The sequence below is a fragment of the Sinocyclocheilus rhinocerous genome, unplaced genomic scaffold, assembly GCF_001515625.1.
Source record: "Sinocyclocheilus rhinocerous isolate Xijiao unplaced genomic scaffold, SAMN03320098_v1.1 scaffold532, whole genome shotgun sequence".
NCBI lineage: Eukaryota > Metazoa > Chordata > Actinopteri > Cypriniformes > Cyprinidae > Sinocyclocheilus > Sinocyclocheilus rhinocerous.
The window spans coordinates 1161867-1183717 of NW_015642820.1; the positions used below are offsets into that span (position 1 = coordinate 1161867).

At 37.1% G+C, this 21851-nt stretch overlaps 3 protein-coding genes across 5 annotated transcripts in view; 1 reads left to right on the plus strand and 2 right to left on the minus strand.

Moving 5' to 3' along the window:
* The window catches only part of LOC107756647 (protein FAM83E-like), a 13777-nt gene extending 6682 nt beyond the window's left edge, over positions 1-7095 (minus strand). The window contains exons 1-6 of one of the 3 annotated variants that reach the window (XM_016573840.1): positions 7038-7095; positions 6480-6934; positions 4547-5287; positions 3187-3333; positions 2129-2253; positions 527-952 (exon numbers count right to left, since the gene is read on the minus strand). In XM_016573840.1, coding sequence (XP_016429326.1) covers positions 527-952; positions 2129-2253; positions 3187-3333; positions 4547-5014 — 1166 coding nt within the window. In that variant the 5' untranslated portion in view covers positions 5015-5287; positions 6480-6934; positions 7038-7095. Of the gene's footprint in view, positions 1-526; positions 953-2128; positions 2254-3186; positions 3334-4546; positions 5357-6479; positions 7003-7037 lie in introns of those variants that run through there. The other 2 variants (XM_016573839.1, XM_016573841.1) reach the window with 2 other exon arrangements.
* A 1158-nt stretch (positions 7096-8253) lies between these two features.
* emp3a (epithelial membrane protein 3a (MAM blood group)) lies at positions 8254-12639 on the minus strand. The gene is made up of 5 exons (XM_016573846.1): positions 12545-12639; positions 10656-10745; positions 10149-10251; positions 9113-9253; positions 8254-8829 (listed from the first exon to the last, which is right to left on the minus strand). The coding sequence occupies exons 1-5, from the start codon at positions 12623-12625 to the stop codon at positions 8654-8656; spliced, it is 591 nt and encodes a 196-aa protein (XP_016429332.1). The 5' UTR covers positions 12626-12639; the 3' UTR covers positions 8254-8653.
* Positions 12640-14832: 2193 nt separating this feature from the next.
* The window catches only part of LOC107756646 (golgin subfamily A member 6-like protein 4), a 9280-nt gene continuing 2261 nt past the window's right edge, over positions 14833-21851 (plus strand). The window contains exons 1-14 of the mRNA XM_016573838.1: positions 14833-15110; positions 15531-15704; positions 15895-16015; positions 16090-16295; positions 16976-17059; positions 17347-17512; positions 17599-17670; positions 17769-17884; positions 18305-18375; positions 18629-18863; positions 20190-20267; positions 20354-20476; positions 21014-21184; positions 21305-21417. Of these exons, the coding sequence (XP_016429324.1) occupies positions 15531-15704; positions 15895-16015; positions 16090-16295; positions 16976-17059; positions 17347-17512; positions 17599-17670; positions 17769-17884; positions 18305-18375; positions 18629-18863; positions 20190-20267; positions 20354-20476; positions 21014-21184; positions 21305-21417 (1730 nt within the window). The 5' untranslated portion in view covers positions 14833-15110. The remainder of the gene's footprint in view (positions 15111-15530; positions 15705-15894; positions 16016-16089; positions 16296-16975; positions 17060-17346; positions 17513-17598; positions 17671-17768; positions 17885-18304; positions 18376-18628; positions 18864-20189; positions 20268-20353; positions 20477-21013; positions 21185-21304; positions 21418-21851) is intronic.

Sequence of the window (21851 nt, forward strand, 5' to 3'; positions counted from 1 at the left end):
TTTCATATTCCATAGCTTCCATATTTTAATACGTTTTTCAGCAGTTGAGCTCTCTTTTCACTCAATAAACAAGTAGAACTTCGACTTCCACTGCATGAGTTTAAGTCCCCAAAAAAAGAGCACACAGAATATGAAAAGAAAATTGTAATAATTCGTGCTGGGCATTGACGCACATTTAAAAACTATTTTAAATGAAGTTACTACTCCAAAGAATTTTCTGAAATATAAACATTTAAACGGTGGTTGTGATAAAAACTTGTTCATGACATTTATTCAAACATTAAATACTGAAAAACTAATTACATAAGACATGATAAATTTCATTAAGTTGTACTGTATCGCTCAATTTTCATTTTTGGGTGAACTATCCCTTTAAATTGGTGGTATTTTATGCAAATTAATCTGTTCAAAGGCTGTTTAAAATAGTTGTTTTGTAGTTTTCTCATATTTTTGTAAGCACTATTCCTTTAAGTGACTGTGAGACCATCGTTTATAATGTAATAAATGTGTACTATGCTTTACTTACTTGCCGTCCTCTGGATACCCTTGTACAAGTCTGCTGTTAAAGTCATTGTAGGGAGGCTCCCATCTTCCCGGATGACCGTCCAGGAGGTGTCGATGATGAAAGGGCACCTCAGCAGCATAAGGTGGACTAAGAGGGCTGTCCGGGAATCTCTGGATGACCCCCATCGCCTCCCAGTCCAGGGGCCTGTCGATAGGTGGAGGTGGAGGACTAGAGACGAACTCTGTGAGTTCGACTTTATTAATGTTCAATGGCTGTAGTTTTTTAAATGTTTTGGGCTCGGTAGCTGGTTTTCCAGTTTTCCACGCTTCCGGGATTGGGAGCGAGGCAGCGTAGAGGATCCTAAACTCACAATCGAAAGATTCAACCACGCGGCCGCTGAAGACTGTGACGAGCTGACGGTGCAGGTGAGCATCGCTCCAGCTAAGACTGACCAAGACACAGAAAACAAATCAAGAGATTATAAAGGATTTAGAAGATGTACAACTCCCAAAACGTAGCACCATAAAATTCGAGCCTAATAAAAATAGTCCATATGACTCGTGCGCAATTAATTCTTCCACATATTTCAAACATGGCGTCTCATTACGCACTTAGCTCGTGACAGCCAACGACGCTTTCAAAGTGATATATTTTTGGACTTTTATATTTTCGGAATCGTTCCGATCTCAAAAAAGCCTCAAAAGCAAAGAAAAAAAATCGCTCACGAGTAATATGGGATATTTTTATGATAGTTTTATGGTGCTATTTTGTTCTTTTGGAGCTTGACAGTACGAGTCCATTGTTTAAATGTGGACTCATATGGATTTTAAATAACATGACGGAAAGTAAATGATTTTAGGTGAATAAGCCACTCTTTATTAACAGTAGACTACCATTCAAAATTTTGGGGTCAGTAAGATTTTTTTATACTTTTATTCAGAAAGGATGCATTAGATTGATCAGTTGGTTATAATATTACAGAAGATTTCCATTTCAAATAAATGCTGTTCTAAAGAATCCTGAAAAAAATTATCATGGTTTCCACAAAAATATGAAGCAGCATAACTGTTTTCAACATTGACAGTAAACAATGTTTCTTGAGCAGCAAATCAGCAGAATGATTTCTGAAGGATCATGTGACACTAAAGACTGGAGTAATGATGCTGAAAATTCAGCTTTGCATCACAGGAATAAATTACATCTTAAAATATATTCAAATAGAAAACAGCTATTTAAAATTGTAATATTTCATAACATTATTGTTTTTACTGTATATTTGGTCAAATAAACACAGCCTATGTGAACAAAAGAGACTTCTTAAAAAAAAAAAACTAAATAAACTTTTAACTACTTTTTTTTTTAATACCTTTTAACAGTAGTGTACTTTAACAGCTGTGAAAGAGACAAACGTATTGTTCCCACAAACTGTTAATTTCTCTATTTGTCTGCATAATGTAGGGGTGGTGTGGCTTATAGTCTTTAAAGGTATGAGCTGGCAACCCAAAAGTTGGTTCAAATCCCAGAAGGTTCCCACCCATGTTCCCTAGAGCAAGTCTTCAACTGCAGCTAATGTGTTTCTTGGCTGATTTATGAGCTCTATTACTGTATGAAACCGTTCTTTACCTGTAGCTCCCAAAAATCACCGTCTCCAGATCCACCAACACAAAGTTGTCCTTCAGTTCTCCGACCACCATCTTAGTGTCGCGCGTCAGGTACGTTTTACCTCCAAGAATGCGCACCATGATATTCTGGAATATGTGGAAGAGACTCCCGTGAACTACATTGCAAAACCGAACGTTTCAGAACCTTTTCTCATGAATGCATATACTGTAGCTGCAAGCGATTGTTCGGTTGATTTCCAATGCATTGAAAACTTTAGGAATTTCAGCTTTTAACATCAGAGATGTGGAGTGATTTGAACCCAAGCATTCCTCAACCGCACGCCAATCATCTGCACCAGATGAATGTGGCTGAACCTGTTCATCACTGCTTTGTGAGTTCTTCTCATTCATACTTACAGAGACAGAAAGAGAAATATACTCTGTGATGGAGAGTAACATTTGCTAACAGATGCAGAGTTATCCACTAAGGTGTGTCTAGGTCTTTTGTTTAGTGGAACAGCCTAAAGTTCAGTCTGTTAAGGTGTGCATGGAGGTTTTGTGGTCTAAAGGTTGTATAACTGCATGGCTTGAATATAATCATGAAAACCAGGACAAAATCAGGCAGAACACTGAGTCATTAACCGTTATATGTTATTTGAGTATGATTGAGATACTATTATAGTTTTTATTAATATTTTTTATATTTTCATTATATTTCATGTCATTTTTTCTTATTACGCCAAGTTAAACTAAATAAAAAATAAAACGTAAAAATAAAGGTTCTTTAGATTAACTTTTAACATCCATGAAACATTTCTTTTCCTCAAAAAGTTGTGATAAAACTTTTATTTTTTATTTTTTAAATGCTAATCACACTAAGAAAAGTGGTTCTTTTAAAAACTGTTCACTAAAAGGTTCTTTGGGGGAAGCTAAAATAGTTCTTCAACCTTTATTTTTAAGTCTTGGCAATTAGCTGAAATAAGGTCAGTTTAAAAAAAATTTTTTTAAGATTTTTCTTTTTCAAGTTACAATTTTTTAATAGTTTTTTATTTTTAGATTTAGTTTTCTATGTCCACTCACTGGATGTTGAAGCCGGTGCAAAAAGCAGTTCTCTTCCACGGATCTTTTGTTGAGGATGATGTACACAGGAACCCCCCGTGATGCAGCGTTTTGGAGGTCACCAATCACGGCGCTGTCCGACAATTTATCTGTAACAACAGCAATCAGCTGCCCAACACAAATGCAAAAAAAAAATATTTACAGGAAAAGTTCTAACAGACTTCCTGTAGATGAATCTTCATATGCAACATCATTCTAAAGTGTCTGCTTTTAAAATAGTTTTGTGTAAAATAGTTTTCATCATTCAAGTACACTGTTAACAAAATCTGTTAGATGTATAGTTTAAAAAATGCAGCTGTGGTTGCCAGAAAATTGCCAGAAAAAAATACAGTAGCATGCATGATGAATCAAAGCTCATTATAAGTAACTTTTCCAGCTACAAGCTAAAGTAAATTCTAATACAGTATATATAAGTATATAGATGATGTATAGACATACTGTATATAGAAGTTGCACAAAAAATATAAAACACCATCCTGGTAACACACATGACACTAAAATAAAACAATAAACATTAATTAAAAAACATAAGACATAACATAAAACCAAAATGTACATAACCAAAAAGAAAACTAAGGAGAAACAACTATTTCAATGAAAAACCATCAAATTTGAAGTGTCACACAGGGAATTCTGGGAATGTCAGTTTACGGTTTTTCATTGTAAATTATAAGATGGCTTGTTTTTTCATTTACAAAAATTAAATTTACCATTACAGTTTTTTACCATTTCATTAACAAATTACTGTACTGTAAAGTTACTGTAACATTTTTACCATTAAAATTATGATAGTTATTTACAGCGTAAAGGCCCGGTCACACCAAGAATCAAAACCATGAAGATAACTACAATAACCACTATATGAATTGTTTATTATTGTCGACTGCCACTTTAAATGCTCCAGCTCCAGCTCAGGTGGATTCTGATTGACTGTCAGTGTTTTTAAGGTTTTAAGGGTCAGCTGAGAAAAAAATTGATTCCAATGATATCGTTCCTCTGTGCTGCTATCACTATAGTTGTGTTGTGAATCTGCTATTTCTTTAAAGGGGTCATCCGATGCCCATTTTCCACGAGTTAATATGATTCTTTGGGGTCTTAATGAAAAGTCTGTAACATAGTTTGTAAGAACGATTTTTAAATCCATATCTTTATTGTTGTAGTTATCATTCTTGGTGTGATGGACCTTAAGGTCAACCTCTTTGTTTTAGCTTCAAGGATCTGGGCTGCGTTTCCCAAAAGCATCACAACCCTAAGTAGATCGCAGAACCATTGCCACAAACCTGGCTTACGATGCTTTTGAGAAAAACAGCCCTGGTCTTACCTTAGTGGCTCCTTGTAGGTGACTCCTGAGGATTTCCCGTATGGTGGGCGTCTGCTCTGCAGGAGGGTTGGTGTAGACGTGAATCTGTCCCATGTCCATCCAGATTGTCTTTTCCGGCCATCCCAGTTCCAAGCATGGCGCCGGAGTGTCGGACTCTGTGGGAAAATAATGTCCAGAGAAGTCCTCCCCATCAGAACCGACCTCCACTTCACCATTTCCATCCTCCTGGTTTGCATCGCTTTGATGATAGTCCTCGGCCCAGCCGGAGATCTGGTTCACCTCGCCAGGGGACAGGAACGATCCGATTTGTTCTTGGTGGAGTTTGGTGTGGAAAGCCTCATGACCGGAGCTCACTAGGCTTTCCACACAATAGCGCTCCTCCTCGCAGTACAAGAAGTCCGGATTGGAATCTGTCAGTGGAGCGAAGATGATGTTCTCGTTGAGGCTCTGCTCTTGAGAGTTTGACATGATTGGAGCCTGACGACGGTTGGAGATATCCTTCTACTACAAGGGAATTGACTGTGGAAAATTACATGTTGATATGTAAACAACAAATGGCAGCTGTTCTAAGTTACTTGGAGGAGGAGGTTGGTGAATTATTCAGATATTTGAGGTTGTGTTGAAGATATTTAACTCTTTTTAAACACCAAGAGTCAATAGAAAAGCTGGATACTTCATGGTGGAATTGTTGCTATCGTCCTGGGAAGATTTGGAGAGCTTTGAAATGACCTGGAATACAGACTTGAGGGAAAACAACAACATTAGTTTTTTGTTTTTTTTTTGGTTTGGTTTGGTGAACACCCTTGTGAAAAAGAGGTGTGCTTAATTGTATTGAATGTGCACTTGTGGTGTACTTCAAATCTTAAATACATTACAAAAACTGCACTTGCAGATAATGTAATATTAATTAAATAAAAGGCTATTTAAGTGTGCTTAAAGAAAGTTACCATTTAAAATGTGCACATTGTAATAATGTCAAATCAAAAGTATACTTTAAGGTATATTTAAAAAAAATGTTTTAATAATCTTGCCATGCTTTAAAGAAGTACACTTATTTTGATGTGTTGACTAACATGCTAAAGCACAGTACCTTACTTGATTATAATTTTAGCTGCAGTGTGTTATTTAATATTTCATTTAAAGTTAATATGTTGTACAATATCATCATTACAAATGTGTAAAATACATGACAAATACATAAAAATACATGACATACAAATATTAATAGAAATTATATTAAAGTATATTTCAGTTTACCATAAATGTACACATTAACCATATTTCAAAAGACAATAATTATAAAATTACATTTAATAATGTACTTAAGTGAATCAAAACGCACTTTTAAATTTAGCTAATAGCATTTGATGTAAAATTAAACTACAGTTTGTTTTTTTCAATTTAATTGCCATTAACATGCGATTAAGTGTCCGAGAACATTACATCCAGTTCTCACTTAAGTATATGCTTTAAAATGAATAAAGACTCTTTTTTTTTTAAGTAAACTAAAGTGTACTTCTTTTTCACAAGGGCCATTGTGAAATAAAATGACAAGTATATTTTAGTTTACCACCATAAATGCTTGTCAGTACTATTGTCAGTAAACTTGAACAATATTTCAAGAGACAGCAGAAGTAATTATGAAATTACATATAAAGATGTATTAAGTCCTAAGCAGGTCAAAAGCACGCTAAAGTTCAGCCAGTTGCATTTAATATAAATTTTAACTATTATACATCTACCTTTAATTATGCAATTAAGTGTCCAAAAACTTTACACTAAGTTCGCACTTAAGTAATAAATACTCTTTTTAAAAGCACTACTTTGTAAATGTACTACTCTTTGCAAATTTGATGCCAAAATAAATTTTTTTAAATCTATTTTATAGTAACACTTTACAAGAACAGATTATGTACTAAAAGTCGAGACTTACCCGTCTGTCTCACTCACACACCCTCAGTCCATTGACTCTTTCCGTCAAGTTCTGACATATCACTGCTATCTCCTCCCATTCTAAATGGCCTCTCTGTCTGGTGTTAAATTACTCCCCGTCACCAGCCAATGTGAGCAACTAGTCATCACTGCGATCTGCCCATTTTTAGCTTTCGCCCAAATCCACGTCTTGAGTCAGCATATCATCAGCAAACCATCCCCAAAACATGTTCTGGTCTCCCTCGGCCCAAGTCCGATATTAGATTTCTGTCCTTGTTGTGTCTTTAGTAAACACGTCCCTGTCGCCGGCTCGCTATCGTGACTGGTTCTACCAGCCGAGCCAGTCTTCTCCGGGGAGCAGAGATTGAGACCTTCCTTCCCTCCCAGCTACAGTCAAAAGGGGGCGAGGCTGGAACTCAACACCTGCCTAGTGGTCTCTTTTCACATCACACACCTCTGGTTGGGTGGACATGAGGTTACAAGAAATATACTAGATGTTTAGACACGTGCAGGGAAGAAGAAGTGTTTTAATCCACTGAAGAAAGCATGCTGAGCTCACCTTTGCTCATCTTTGGGTTTTGCATGAACAAGTTACTGGAATTCCATGCAACTCATGCAATTAATGCACACATTCCTCTTTAATCAGCACATCTATGTGTAGTGTCATGCCACCGATGTTTATTTTGTGCCTAGACAGAATCAGCAGTGCTTTTCAAAGCAGAGTGTTTTAATCCACTGAAGAAAGTATGCTGAGCTCACCTTTGGGTTTTGCATGAACAAGTTACTGGAATTCCATGCAACTCATGCAATTAATGCACACATTCCTCTTTAATCAGCACATCTATGTGTAGTGTCATGCCACCGATGTTTATTTTGTGCCTAGACAGAATCAGCAGTGCTTTTCAAAGCAGAGAATGTGTAGTATGATGGTATGTTGTCAACTAAACACAATGATACAGATTTGTTAGAGCAGTTTGAATTGAATATTTAAGTATTGCAATTAGCAGTGCAGATTGTTACAAAGTAACAACTATTTTTACTGATTCAGTCTCATTACTATGTAAACCACTTAAAGAGCACCATGACTCACTCGATACCAAACATTTTCTAGTGGACACTTGTTGATCCTACTTGAACTGCAGCATTTTTGTGGTACGATTGTTCTTTTCTGTTTATTCATTGTTGCACTGAAAGTTTACTCTAACCCAAAACATCATAACTACTGTTGTCATTGTTTAAAAAAATGTATTTATAAAGTTTGCATACATAAAAACATAATAATACAAATGCACATGGGCACATATTTAGGATTGGAAAACATTCCCAGTTTTGGGAATTCTGACAATTTGATTTTAAAGAAACTTTTCTGTGTTTTTTACATTCCAGTTTTCTTAAAGCGTTATTTAAAGTAACAGTTCACCCAACAATGAAAATTAGCTGAACATTTGTTTCTTCATCAGAACAGATTTGGAGAAATGTAGCATTACATCACTTCCTCACCAATAGAGATCTACCGATATATATTTGTGTAGAACCATTTTGGACTATTTTGGCTTGTAAACGGTGCTTGATCTGTGCATATTTCTCTCCTGATTCAGACGAGATGACTTTTTCACTGGAGAAAGAAATATTATGGATAGAGGAGTCGTATTTTAGCTAGGCCTTTTAGCACCTTAATGATGGATTTATTCAAAACACGCGCTTTTCTTCATGTGGATTATTGTAATGTTTTTATCAGCTGTTTGGACTCTCATTCTGATGGCACCCATTCACTGCAGAGGATCCATTGCTGAGCAAGTGATATTATGCTACATTTCTCCAAATCTGTTTGGATGTACGCCTTGGATATCCTGTGGGTGAGTAAATGTTTTAGCAAATTTTCATTTTCCTTTAAAAAAGAATTTTGCATCAAAATCCCACTTGATTGTCAGCATCAAACTTAGAGCAGCAGCTTCCCCACTATTGGAAAATACAGCAAGTTTTGTTGCAACTCCGCAAAAAAAGCAGCAAAGCAGATTTTGAGAGTTGGTCCTAAAAACTAATGTTATAACAATAAATAACAATAAGCAATATCATAAACTGACTCGCCTAATCAGAGCCATGAGCAAATACTGTATAATCTCATAGCAGACTAAACAACTAAAGTAGCCTACATGTGTGGTGTTAAGCAGAAAATCAGGCCCGTTTGCGCAGATGCACATAAAGTGCGCCACTGATAAGTAAAAGGGGCACACACACACACACTAGAATGTAACAGTAGCCGAAATGACCCTTTTCCAGTTCACGAGAGTCTTGAAGAATCGCACTCCTTTGAAAGGTGAAGATAAGAGCAGCCGCAAACGCTGCAAAACCTGTAAGTGTGAACGGAGTGAGAATAAAAAAGTGGCCACAAGGGGGCAGCACATATGGTACTGTATACGGAGTGAGATTATGAAATGAACTTTCTGTCTACCTCCCTACCTAAATAAAAAATAAGGTAACACTTTATTTTAAGGTGTCCTTGTTACACGTTACATAGTAAGTACATGTAGCTAATATTACTCACTTAGTATTTAAATGTATCATTGCACTGTAACAAGGACACCTTAAAGTAACGTGTAACCAAAAATAAATACAAAATTTTATTTTATATACCTGCAAATAGTTGGCACAAGCCAGTGAAGTAGAAAAGACCTCCTTTAGACATGGTGAAGAGCTGTCCGAGGAACACCATGAAGGAGATAGAAGAGAGCACCACAGACAAGATCATGAAGGCCTGGACTGACTGCAGCCATTCTGAGAGAGAAAACCACACACATACAACAATAGTTACTTACCTTTAACAAATACATGTAGTTATTATAGTTTGATAACACTGCCCTGCGTCACATTTGCTGAAAGAAATCCAATACTTGGATACTCGTACTAAGTTTAGGTGCTGATTGATGTTTTGCTAGAGCACTAAAATATGATGCATTTCATATAATTTTTGCTTTTACAACCATTTGTAAGGTGGAGACGTATCGTTTTATTCTTTAATCAGCAGAAAACTGTCATTAAGACACATTTCCAGTCTTTAGCTGAGCCAGATTACAACTATTTGTTCAGTTCTAATAAGCAGATTTTCACATGTATGAGTTAAGACTTTATTTTATGCCTAATATTTACGCTTTATCCACTTCTTTGCAGATTGCAAGTGAAATGATACATAAATTTTTGACATTTGACTGCTTTTGTTAACCTTAAAGCTGATACATATAAATAATTTGAAAAATCTTTTATGGATATTTTTGCACTCAGCATCATCAAAATATGTGATATTAGGCCTTTTTGCAAATTGAAAATGTATCAAATCAGCAGTTTTGTGAACATTCACCAGTTCTCCTGGACTCTGGTAATTAAATCCAGTGATTGAATTCATTATTTGATTATAAAATCTGTTAATGAGTGTTCGTTACCCACCGCTGTCTTTGGCAGAAGCACATAACCAGGTTTCTGTGGCGTTTTCATAGGTGCACTTATACCAGAGATCTGTGTTCTCTATGTCTCCCCAATATTAGGCCTTTTTGCAAATGTATCAAATCAGCAGTTTTGTGAACATTCACCAGTTCTCCTGGACTCTGGTAATTAAATCCAGTTATTGAATTCATTATTTGATTATAAAATCTGTTAATGAGTGTTCGTTACCCACCGCTGTCTTTGGCAGAAGCACATAACCAGGTTTCTGTGGCGTTTTCATAGGTGCACTTATACCAGAGATCTGTGTTCTCTATGTCTCCCCAAGACCACCAGGACTAGAAAAAGATAATGATAATAATAATGCAATGAAATAAGAAGAAATAAAATGCAACAAATAAATTAAAATGTGTATAGCTTTTTTAGATAAAGAAGCTTCAGGTCAGTACAAAAAAAAATGCAAGTGTAAAAACAGCAATAAAAAAGCGTATAATCAAACAAAAGTGTATAATAAAAGATTTTTTTTTAAATACCATAGGGGAAAAAATGCAAGTAAACATGTTTCAGCTTTACCTGATATATACATTTAAATATTTAGTGCAAGAATTCAACCTACAATTCTGAATGTATTTTGATAGATAAACATGCATGACCTCAGAACTCTATGCATTTGCTCATTAGGCAGATGTTTCTTTATTGTAGTAACTATGGGTAAGGTATGGGTTTGTGCATTACGACTAACCTTCTCCATGGTGGCAATGAAAAGCATGGCTAGGGTGACCAAATGCAGAACGGTCACAAACATCAACAGGAATGCCATTTGTGGTGGATCCTGCAGAATAAAAGGTTCTGGTTGAGAAATTGAATCTCACAGAAAAACTGAGGAATCATTTGGGATTGAATCAGTGTGTCTGAAAAGCCTCTGATGTGGCCGTCATTAAGGAGCTCTGTGTAAACAGCAGTAGTTTGTGTCTGATCTCCAGATTTCAATGAAATTAAACAGAATGAAACAGATCTCCTGTTTCTATATGCATCCCATTCATACTACCGTTCATTTGGTAAGTTAAGTCTTTAGGGCTGCATTTATTTGATCAAAAATACAGTAAAAACAGAAAATATTATTACAATTTCAAATAACAGTTTTCTATGTGAATATATTTTCAAATGCAATTTATTCCTGTGATGCAAAGCTGAATTTTCAGCATCATTACTCCAGTCTTCAGTGTCACATGCTCCTTCAGAAATCATTCTAATATGCCGATTTGCTGCTTAATAAACATTTCTTATTACTATCATCAATGTTGAAAACAGTTGTGCTGCTTCATATTCTTGTGGAAACCGTACTACATTTAGTTTTTTGTAGGATTCTCTGAAGGAACAGCATTTATTTGAAACAGAAATCTTTTGGAACATTTTAAGCGTCTTTACTGTCACTTAACGCATCCTTGTTGAATAAAATTATTAATCCAATTATGATTCCAAACTTTTGAACGGTAATGTATATGATGCCACGTTAATCAAAATGATGCCATTTGCTGATGGAGACTTCTCCAGGGAAAAATATAGGACTTGCGTGTGAACCTCGATTCAAGCGCTGTAATAATACTTCACTGGCATCATACCTATAAATGAGTTTTCACCTCACTGCCAGTCGCTTTTCCATCGTCACTTTTCTGAGACGCACAACGTGGCTATACCACAAACCTTCCATGACTTTTCCATCCAAAAGATGAACAGAGACTTCTGGTTGAACAAACAAAACGTCCATTCATAAATATGGACTGTGTGACGGATCTGGATAGGGAAGGAAGATTGGGAATGACACAAGCAGATCCCAAGATTGCACACCCCCCTCTGTCACGACAGAGCAGTGAAAATAACTCCCGGTGCATGCGAGGATCTCTTTCCAAACCAGAGACCAAGAGGCCCTTTGTGGTGGCCTTAAGATTACGTATTTAGTCAACATTCCCCAACTCTGGTTTTCATTAAATCGACCCCCACCTCTCCATGTTTACATGCAGGAGCTGCTCGTTATGCGTTCCTGGCACCGACTCGGATAGTTATTTCTCTTTAGTGCCATTCAAGACTTTACCAAGATGCTCTTTACACTGTAAACACGGATGAGCTGTAATTACTGCTCCTAAAAGTACGCAGATCTTACAGCAATGTAGAACGGACTATCACATGAAATTAATTAAGACATTTTGGACAGTTCTGAGAGATCCATAATCTTCTAGTCTGTTTGGTTGCAGCATATTTGTACTTCTACTGTAAAGATAGTACTGTACAAAACCAACAAACAAGAATATCTCAGAGAGCATGGTTTGATTCTTAATAATAATAAACGTTCTTAATTCTTAGGTTCAGCACTTTTTGCATATTAACTATTTTATAGTTGTTTTTTTTTGTTTTTTTTAAAGGTTCTTGATGTGACTTCTGTATGAGTTCTGTATGAGCATGTTGTTATAGTCTCATGCATTAATAATGTGAAGACCTTGGGTTCTTTATGCACCAGTACATCCGTACAGTAACTTTCTGAAGAACTATGGCACTTTAAAGGTTTTTCAATGGCACATAAACTGTTACTTTAGAAATGCTTTCTGTTGTTGAAGAAGTAAAAATCAAGCTTACCTTGTGTAGTCGTATCAACAGATCTTCTTTGGTCTGAAGTGCTGTGTTGTTCCTCCGTGTCTTCAGCTGGTCTCCTCTCATCTCCTCCACACACACACACACACACACACACACACACACACTCTCTCTCCACAGTCTTCCACGTTTGGGGAAAACGGTCCAGGAAGGAATGCAGGCTTGGTTAGAGGAGGAGTTTCCTTCACAGCTCCAGAAAAACTCTGGGTTAGTTTTACAAACTAAAAATGGGCTTATAGTTGTGTGTCCACCCAAACCCAGAGAGAGTCGGTTACATAATTACACAACAGTCAATGCACTGATGTTCTGATATAGATTCAGCAATAAAACAATTTTGTGTATATGGGTATGTGTATATATATAAATTTACATTGAAATAATTTATATTTATTACATTAAAAAAATTATATATAAACAGTTTGGGGACATCCAGGAACAATCTCTTTTGTAAAAACTACATATAAAAATACAGAAAATTTTCTGTGAGGGTTAGGGTTATAGTATTTATAATTATCTCAGTATAACAACAGAAGTCAGTGGAATGCACACATTTAGAAAGCCAAGTAAATGTGTGTGTGTGTGTGTGTGTGTGTGTGTGTGTGTGTGTGTGATTTTAAAAAAATTTGGGGGGGAATTGTTATTTAAGTTGTTGTTATTTAATAATTCCACAGCCTAAGAACAATACTGTAAAGTCAAAAGTCATAACAACTTAAAATTGAGTAGAATAGTTCTGTCTCACTGCATTGTAACTGTTGCTATATTGTGACTTTGTAAATTGTATATAAAGTGTAAATTGTATATAAAGTGTTTACAAATATATAAAGTATTGAATGTAATTGCCTTTCAGATTCCTCTCTCTGTAACGCTGCTCCTGTACTTTATTTGTCTTAAAATTGAGTAGAATAGTTCTGTCTCACTGCATTGTAACTGTTGCTATATTGTGACTGTGTAAATTGTATATGAAGTGTTTACAAATATATAAAGTATTGAATGTAATTGCCTTTCAGATTCCTCTCTCTGTAACGCTGCTCCTGTACTTTATTTGTCATTATGAAACATTCAATTTCTGTAAATTTAATTTACATTGCCAAGATGCATAATCCTTCCAGATTAGTTTTTCCTCAGGTGGGGCAAGATAGCCCCCTTTCATAATCTTTTTTTTTTTTTGTGCCATTACAAATAAATCATTATTGCTTCTATTTGATTCCCATAATAGTGTGTTGGGTGATACATAATGATCCTCTGCATACTAAACTCATGTAAATGTGTTACAGTTTATCAGTATATGGACACTGTTTATATATATGCTTTTTAGATATGTTTGTTATTACATTTACATTACATTTAGTCATTTAGCAGACACTTTTATCCAAAGCGACTTACAAATTAGGACAATGGAAGCAATCAAAATCAACAAAAGAGCAATGATACAAAAGTGCTAGAACAAGTCTCAGTTAGCTTAACGCAGTACACATAGCAAGTTTTTTTTTTTTATAATATAATAAATAAAAAGACAACAGATAGAATAGAAAAAGAATAGAGCAAGCTAGTGTTAGAGGTCTTTTTTTGCTTTTGTTAATTGTATAATAAATGAAAAGAAAACAGATAGAATACAAAAAGATTAGAAAGCTAGTGTTAGTTTTTTTTTTTTTAATAAAGAAAACAAGCAGCAAATGAATACAGTGCAAGTCTAAAAGGGACAAGTGTTTTTTTTAAAGAATAGAATTAGAATAGAGAGTGCTAGAGTTAGAGGGTCAAGATGGAAGAGATGTGTTTTTAGCCGATTCTTGAAGATGGCTAAGGACTCAGCTGCTCGGATTGAGTTGGGAAGGTCATTCCATCAGGAGGGAACATTTAATTTAAAAGTCCATAAAAGTGATTTTGTGCTTCTTTGGGATGGCACAATCAAGCGACGGTACATGTTGACTGTACATGTACATGATTTTATGTACATGTTGGGCAGGCTAGTGCTTTTATATTATCTGGGTCATTCCATGAAAAGGATGACTTTTGTGTCCTTCATTAATGTCTTTAACCATGAAAAGCATAATTGAATTTAACACTTAAAAAGTCTGTTGGGATGTTTAAAATATTGAAGAAATTTACTTTAAGTGACTTTTTCAAAGTGTAAAAGGCGCCCGTTTGGTGGAATGAATCGTAGGCCTATAGGCTATATGGAACCGCGTTTCTTATTAGGGGGGTTGTGGGGTTCTTTTGCAGGACGTCCCACACAGACACACACACACACACACACACACACACACACAGTCGGCCTGATGAACGTGAATTCCACGCAAATGCTGAAAAATACGTTAAGCGATTCATTATAACGTCCATTTCTAGGCGACCGTGAATGTTCAGAAGTTCCGTTAGAACGCTACAGTTACATGAAAGAAAAAAAGTTCGACTGAACTCGCAGCTGCAGAGTTTGGATAAGCGGCACCGTGTGTGTGTGTGTTTCGCGGAATTTTCACAAATTTTCAAAATAATAACCTAGAACGATAAGTAATTAAATGGTTCTGAATAACGTCAAGAGAAGTGCACAGCACAGGTAAGACCTGTTTTTAAAGACATTTACGACGCCGATCGCTCATTTTACTGTTCTTTAAAGGGAAACACATCATGATCCGGGTGTGGTTAACATCAATCTGAAGTTATATCAATATAGCCTACCTCCTACTATTTTGTGCGTTATTCGCTTTATTCGTTTTGATGAAAAGCAAAAGTAACAGAAAGTTGCAATGTTTTCATGCTGGAAAACCGCTACGTCGTTTCAAGGAAGAAAAACTGATGTGCGCATGTGCGCCACCGATCTGCAACAACAGCTGTTAAAAGATGTGCAAAAAATGAGCAGAGCAGATCACCTGTTTAGTGTAAACAACATCTAAAACACACCAAATCTAGATAGATAGATAGATAGATAGAACACCTGTAGGCTATGTTCATCTCCATATCTGTTTGGGATGGACAGATGTTGCAGGACATGGACCAGCGGCTGCAGGAGGAAGGGTTGGGTTCCTCGGCCTCCAGCGATGAGCGTCTGTCTCTGCTGTGGCAGCTTTACACGAAAAGTGAAAGTACCGTGAGATCCCTCAACCAGCAGATACAAGATCTGCAGAAGGAGCGTGTTGCTGAGATTGAAAAGGTGAGTACATCTAAAGAAAAAAACCTGGAGACTCATCACTTGTTTGGTTACTTGCATTTTGTTTCAGATCTATACAAGTGACTTTTGGTCTGTGGAACACAAAAGTAGATGTTTAGATAGAAAAGAAATGCAAGGCATTGAAGAATATACGCAAAAGGGAAACCGCAGTCTTGTCCTTCTTCGATCTCAGGTTCAGCAATATATCAATCACATTAAGAGTCTCACAAAGACCCGAGACTCTGTGGCTTTACATCTCGAGCAAGAAAACAAAACGTTCCATGCAACTCTGGATGACATCCATCGGCAACAAGGTGCATTTCTGTCTGTTCTCTCCTCCATCAGACTCGCTCTTCACCACGCATGACATTTGAATTTATGCTTACAGAAGCACAGAGGAGTGAGATCTCCGAGATGTTACTTCAGGAAGGTCTGGCTGATATTATTCCCATCAGCTTGAGTGAACAGGTGGCTTACCTCCTCGCAGACAGAGCCTCGCTGCTGGAGAAAATACAAAGTCAGGAGAATGTGGATGTGAAGACCACAGAGGACCCTGATGTCCAAAAGGAGGATTGTAGAGGGAATGTGGTCAAAGTAAGAGAATCAGTTCTCAGGTTGTTTTGTCTTACTACATGGCAAGTCAAATGTATTTATTTAGCCCTTTTCACAATGCGCATTGTTTCAAAGAGCTTTACAGACAATCATTATGTTAATGTTAATATCTTAAAGGGATAGTTCACCCAAAAATGAAAATTCCAAACCCGTAAGATCATGCCTTGTGATACTCTCGTCAACGTGTATCGAAGACTGACACGGAAGAGAAGAAATTGTTGAAAAAAGTCATTCTTTTTGTTTTCTTTGCGCACACAAAAAATTATCATAGCTTCATAGAATTACGATTGAACCACTGATGTCACATACGATGTCCTTACTATCTTTCCGGGCCTTGAACGTCTCAGTTGCGTTGCTGTCTATGCAGGGTCAGAAAGCTCTCGGATTTCATCAGAAATACTTTAATTTGTGTTCTGAAGATGAACAAAGGTCATACGGGTTTGAAACGGTATGAGGGTGAGTAATTAAAGACAGAATTTAAATTTTTTGGGTGAACTGTCCCTTTAATATTATCATGCCTTATAGTCACATTTGGCAGATTAGAGCTGATTGATAATATAGACTATATTTTGTAATGATATAAACAATCAAGCAGGCCTAATTCTTGTTTTCTTTTAAGTGCAAAACTTCTGATTAGAAACTTAACATCATCTCTCCACAAGGTGGCACCACCACACATTCAGAGCCCTTGGAAGAGGCTCCTAGGACTCAGAAAGGCTGCTCAGAGTAAACCGAAATTACTGCCTGTATGTTTATGACAATTAACCTGATGCATGCCATTGAAATGTGCAACAAGAAGCAAGAGGCATTAGTATCACATCCCATTTCAGGTGGATTCCAGCTATCCTGCGTGTTTAATTTACACAAGGACCACTTTTACTAACCTTTGATTTGTTTTCTTGTGAACGTTTCCTTTTCCAAGCATGCAAGTTGAGGATTTTTTAATGCAGCATGCTCAATGCTTACAAAGCATGCACTGGCTCATGAAACACACAAATTGCCCACTGTTAAATGGTTTCTGTGTTTGTACCAGGCAGTTGACCTGCAGTGCAGTGCCGATGACAAGCTGAAGGGACGGACGTTGCAGGAACTGGAGCGAGATGTAGAAGAGGCGTCTGCTCGACTCACCATGGCCCACAAAGAGATCCGCAGGCTCACGGATGAGCTGGAGTCGGCTCACCTGACACAAAAGGCTTATGGTAAATCAATTCACTGGTCTCACACTTGGGATAAGAAGGGAAACACTCACGAACATACTGAGATCAAAATCATGCTTTTGTCTTAGAACCAGAGCTGCAAGAAGCTCAAATGGAAGTTGCACACCTGCGTCACGAAGTGGAGAAACTGAAATGCTGTGGTATAATTTATTTGCCATTTCTCTTTCTTGTACATCATAGTATAGACAACCTCTCAGTTGAATTCACTTACAGTTTGACATCTTTTCCCCTTATTTAGAAGTTGCTGAATTACGAAAAATAAAAGAGATGAACGAGAAACAGGAAGAAGAGCTGTGCCACCTTAGGGAGATTGTGAAGAGGCTACAGGCACAGGGTGTACAGTTGCTCGAAATGGTAAGATAAATAAATTATTCTAGAAAAGAGATGTTCAAAAGTTTTGGGTCAGTATGATGTTACATGGACTATTTTAATGATGTCTTTACTACCTTTCTGGGCCTTGAACATGGTAGTTGCATTGCTGTCTATGCAGGTCAGAAAGCTCTCAGATTTCATCAAAAATATCTTAATTTGTGTTCTGAAGATGAACGAAGGTCTTACGGGTTTGGAACGACATGGGGGCGAGTAATTAATGACAGAATTTTCATTTTTGGGTGAACTATCCCTTTGAATAATTGTACCAACCCCAAGCTTTTGAACAGAAATGTGTATATATATATATATATATATATTATGACAAGATTGCATCCCTAAATATCAATCAGTCAATCTATCAATCTGTACTGACACACTATTAACATTATTTTACTCTAACAGACAGAAGCCCCTAACAGAACCGTCACTCCATCCAAAGACAAGAAGCCAGAGGAAGAGGATATCCATAAATGGTTCGGCCACAGTTTGACTGCATATATCAGATAAACATACGCTGATGGACGTTAATTATATTTAATTTGATGTGAAATTCAACATATTGTCTGTAGTTCAAATATTGAAAACTGACCATTGAAGAAAGCTTAGGCTGTTCAAATTAAGGCATATACCGTCTACTCTATAATACATATACTTGATGGTTCCAAATCATGGACTTTTCAAGAATCAACAATTCTAAAGATAAACAAGCTCGAGCTGTTCTTCCAGGTGTCTTGACGAGATGCAGGAGAGGTTACACATGCTGCGAGATCTGACGCAGGTCACGCTGAAGCTGCGGATGGAGTTTGAGACGGAGGCCGACCTGCGGAGGAGGGCAGCGGATGAATGTGAAGAGCAGAAGAGGCAGAGGATGGAAGCAGAGCGGTTAGTGCGAGACTTCCAGAACCTGTGTGAGAAACAGGCGGACGATTACAGGACCACCGTCGGCAGCCTTCAGGTGGAGGTGAGGACTAACACTGTGTTCACACTGGACGCCACAAAGCGAGCGCTGCAAATCTTTTGAAATTTGTGTCAGTAAGTCATAAATAGAAAGCGGCATCAGTTTACAGTCTGGGATTTTTTGCGTCACGACATATCGTGTCGCGTCTTGTGCGTCAGGTTTTAAAGAGACAGCACTGCTTTTAAAGTGAAATCTGCTGCAGTCTGTATCAGTGATGAAAATCACAGAACAAAAGAAGAAAGGAAATCACTCTGCTCTTCGCTGATTAACATTTGCATTCAATTTATAGTTTATGCATATGCATTTTATAGTTTATGTGAAGATTGTTTTAAGTTAACTTAAATTAAAAGTTGTTATATTTCTGACAATTAGCATACAGCTTGGATTGGCGGTATGGTTCTGTTCTGGGCAAGAACACCCTGTGCATCCATGCAGCCTAGCATGGATGAGAGCAGGGAGAGCAGCGATAACCCCGTAGGGTAAACAGAACAGAACCAACATAAATGTATTGCAGATATCATTTATGTTCTATAATTTAATGTAAACATTTAGAAATTAGTCTGATTCAAAGAGTCAGAAGGCCGAATCCTGTCTGGACGAGAGGAGGAGCTGGGGATGGAGGAGAGTAATTAGCTCCGTTCCGACCTCCGTTCATCTTCGGACCACAAATTACAATATTTTTGATGAATTCTGAGAGCTTTCTGACCCTCCCATAGACAGCAATGTAATTACCACGATCAAGGTCCAGAAACGTAGCAAGGAGATCGGTAAAATAATCCATGTGACATCAGGGGTTCAACCGTAATTTTACGAAGCTACGAGAATAAATTTTGTAAAATGGCAAAATGGCGCTAGGGTGACGCGGAGGAGACGGATTGTTGAATAAAGTCGTTATTTTTGTTTTCTTTGCCTACAAAAAGTATGCTCGTAGCTTCGTAAAATTACGGTTGAACCCCTGATGTCACATGGATTATTTTACTGATCGCCTTGCTACGTTTCTGGACCTTGATCGTGGTAATTACATTGCTGTCTATGGGAGGGTCAGAAAGCTCTCAGAATTCATCAAAAATATCTTAATTTGTGTTCCGAAGATGAACGTAGGTCTTATGGGTTTGGAACGACATGAGGGTGAGTAATCAATGACAGAATTTTCATTTTTGGGTGAACTAACCCTTTAAAGATTCAATTTGAAATTATGACCATAAATAGCTATATATTAATATGCAATTAATCATTATTACAGAAAATTAGGAGATAAATTTTTTTAATCGATTGACAGCACTAACAAAAAGCTAAATTTAATGTAGCAAATGCATTCTGTCTTCACAGATCAGAGATTTAGTAACTAAGTTACGAGAGCTTGAGGCACAGGACGTGGAAAGACAATGTGACAAACACCTGAAGCAGGTTCTCAGAGTCATTTGATTCTTCTTTGAAAGCTGATTTGGTCACTCACTAGTTATGCTAAGGAACTAAATGACTGACTTTTTTAGGTGTCTTCTCTGGAGAATGAAGTTTGCCAGCTGAAGGCTGTCCTTCAGGAGGAGCAGCAGAAGACCGGGCAGCTGTCCATGACCATGCAGATGGAAACTGACCAGGCCAGAGCTTTGGTCCAGGTGAGGAAACCTCTATTCTCTGACCCAGGGTTTCCCAAATTGGGGTTTGAAAAGCCAAAAGGTAAAATGAACAAATAAATGGGGCTGCACAGTGAATTAAAATAAAATGGAAATCACAGTATAGCTTAGTGTGGTTATCAAATCAAAGGTTGCAATTGATTTAAATAAGCACTACACATGTGAAGCGTTGATGTAGTGGCTCGCTTCACAGTAAATGCTTCTCACAAACTCCATTTTTTTTTGTAGGTGCTGAGTATAATGGGCATTTTAGGAGCACAGTGTGCACTTTATTTACTCATTTGCATGATTTCAAAGATTTCTGTAGACACAAGCTTCCAAAATTTCTCAGTTCTTGCATGACCATTAAACAACACTGTGAACATGCAAATGTGCTGGTAAATTATTGCAATATTAACTTAAAATCTCAGGTGGTACTTCAAGTAAATCTTTCACAGGTTTGACTGACAAAAAGTTTGGGAATCCCTGCTCTGACCCAATCAATGACACTGAACACACACCTTCACACTTTCTCATCAGTCCCAGAACGTCCAGCTTCAGCAGGATGCAGAAGAGCAGAGGAGGATGTTTGAGGAGCTGCAGGGCATCCAGAACATCCTCAGCACCACCAAACAAGAGCTGCTGTCCCAGAGGAGAAACAACACACGACTGCAAAACAACATCACTGACGCCGAGCAGGAAAACCTCAGGGTACCTGATGCAGATCGGACCATTTATATAGTGTCTTGAACTGACATTGGTGTTGCTGAGGCAGTCTTGAATTTGGCTTGTGTACTAATTCAAAATGACTTTTGTTTGCTGTACGAGCAGCTCCAACAAAACACCGAAGACTTGAGGAACAGACTAACCAGCAGTCAACAGGAGACTGACTCTCTGAGGACAGAACTTCAGCTAGCTCTAGTTAGCGTGGACGCTGAGAGGAGGTACTTGATGTACTAAACTAAACTAAAACTGAAATAAAAAAGAATAAAAACTATACAAACAAGTTTTTGAACAGTAAGATTTGTAATGGTTTTTAAAGAAGTCTCTTTCTGCTCACCAAGCTTGCATTTATTTGATCCAAAGTACAGCAAAAACAGTAAAATTGTGAAATATTTTTACTATTTCAAATAACTGCTTTCTATTTAAATATATATTTAAAAATGCAATTTATTCCGGTGATCAAAGCTGAATTTTTAGCAGCATTACTCCAGTCACATGATCCTTCAGAACTCATTCTAATATTCTGATTTGCTGCTCAAAAAACATTTATTATTATGTTGAGAAACAGCGGAGTATAATTTTTTCAGGTTTCTTTGATGAATAGAAAGTTCAGAAGAACAGCATTTATCTGAAATAGAAATATTTTGTAACATTA

Coding starts and splice junctions, on each gene's coding strand:
- emp3a (XM_016573846.1), bottom strand. CDS start 12,625: ATGAGAGGAGACCAGCTGAAGACACGGAGGAACAACACAGCACTTCAG. Junction 10,252..10,655: donor TCATTGCCACCATGGAGAAG/GTTAGTCGTAAT, acceptor ATCTTTTTCTAG/TCCTGGTGGTCTTGGGGAGA. Junction 8,830..9,112: donor CTTGTGCCAACTATTTGCAG/GTATATAAAATA, acceptor TCACACTTACAG/GTTTTGCAGCGTTTGCGGCT.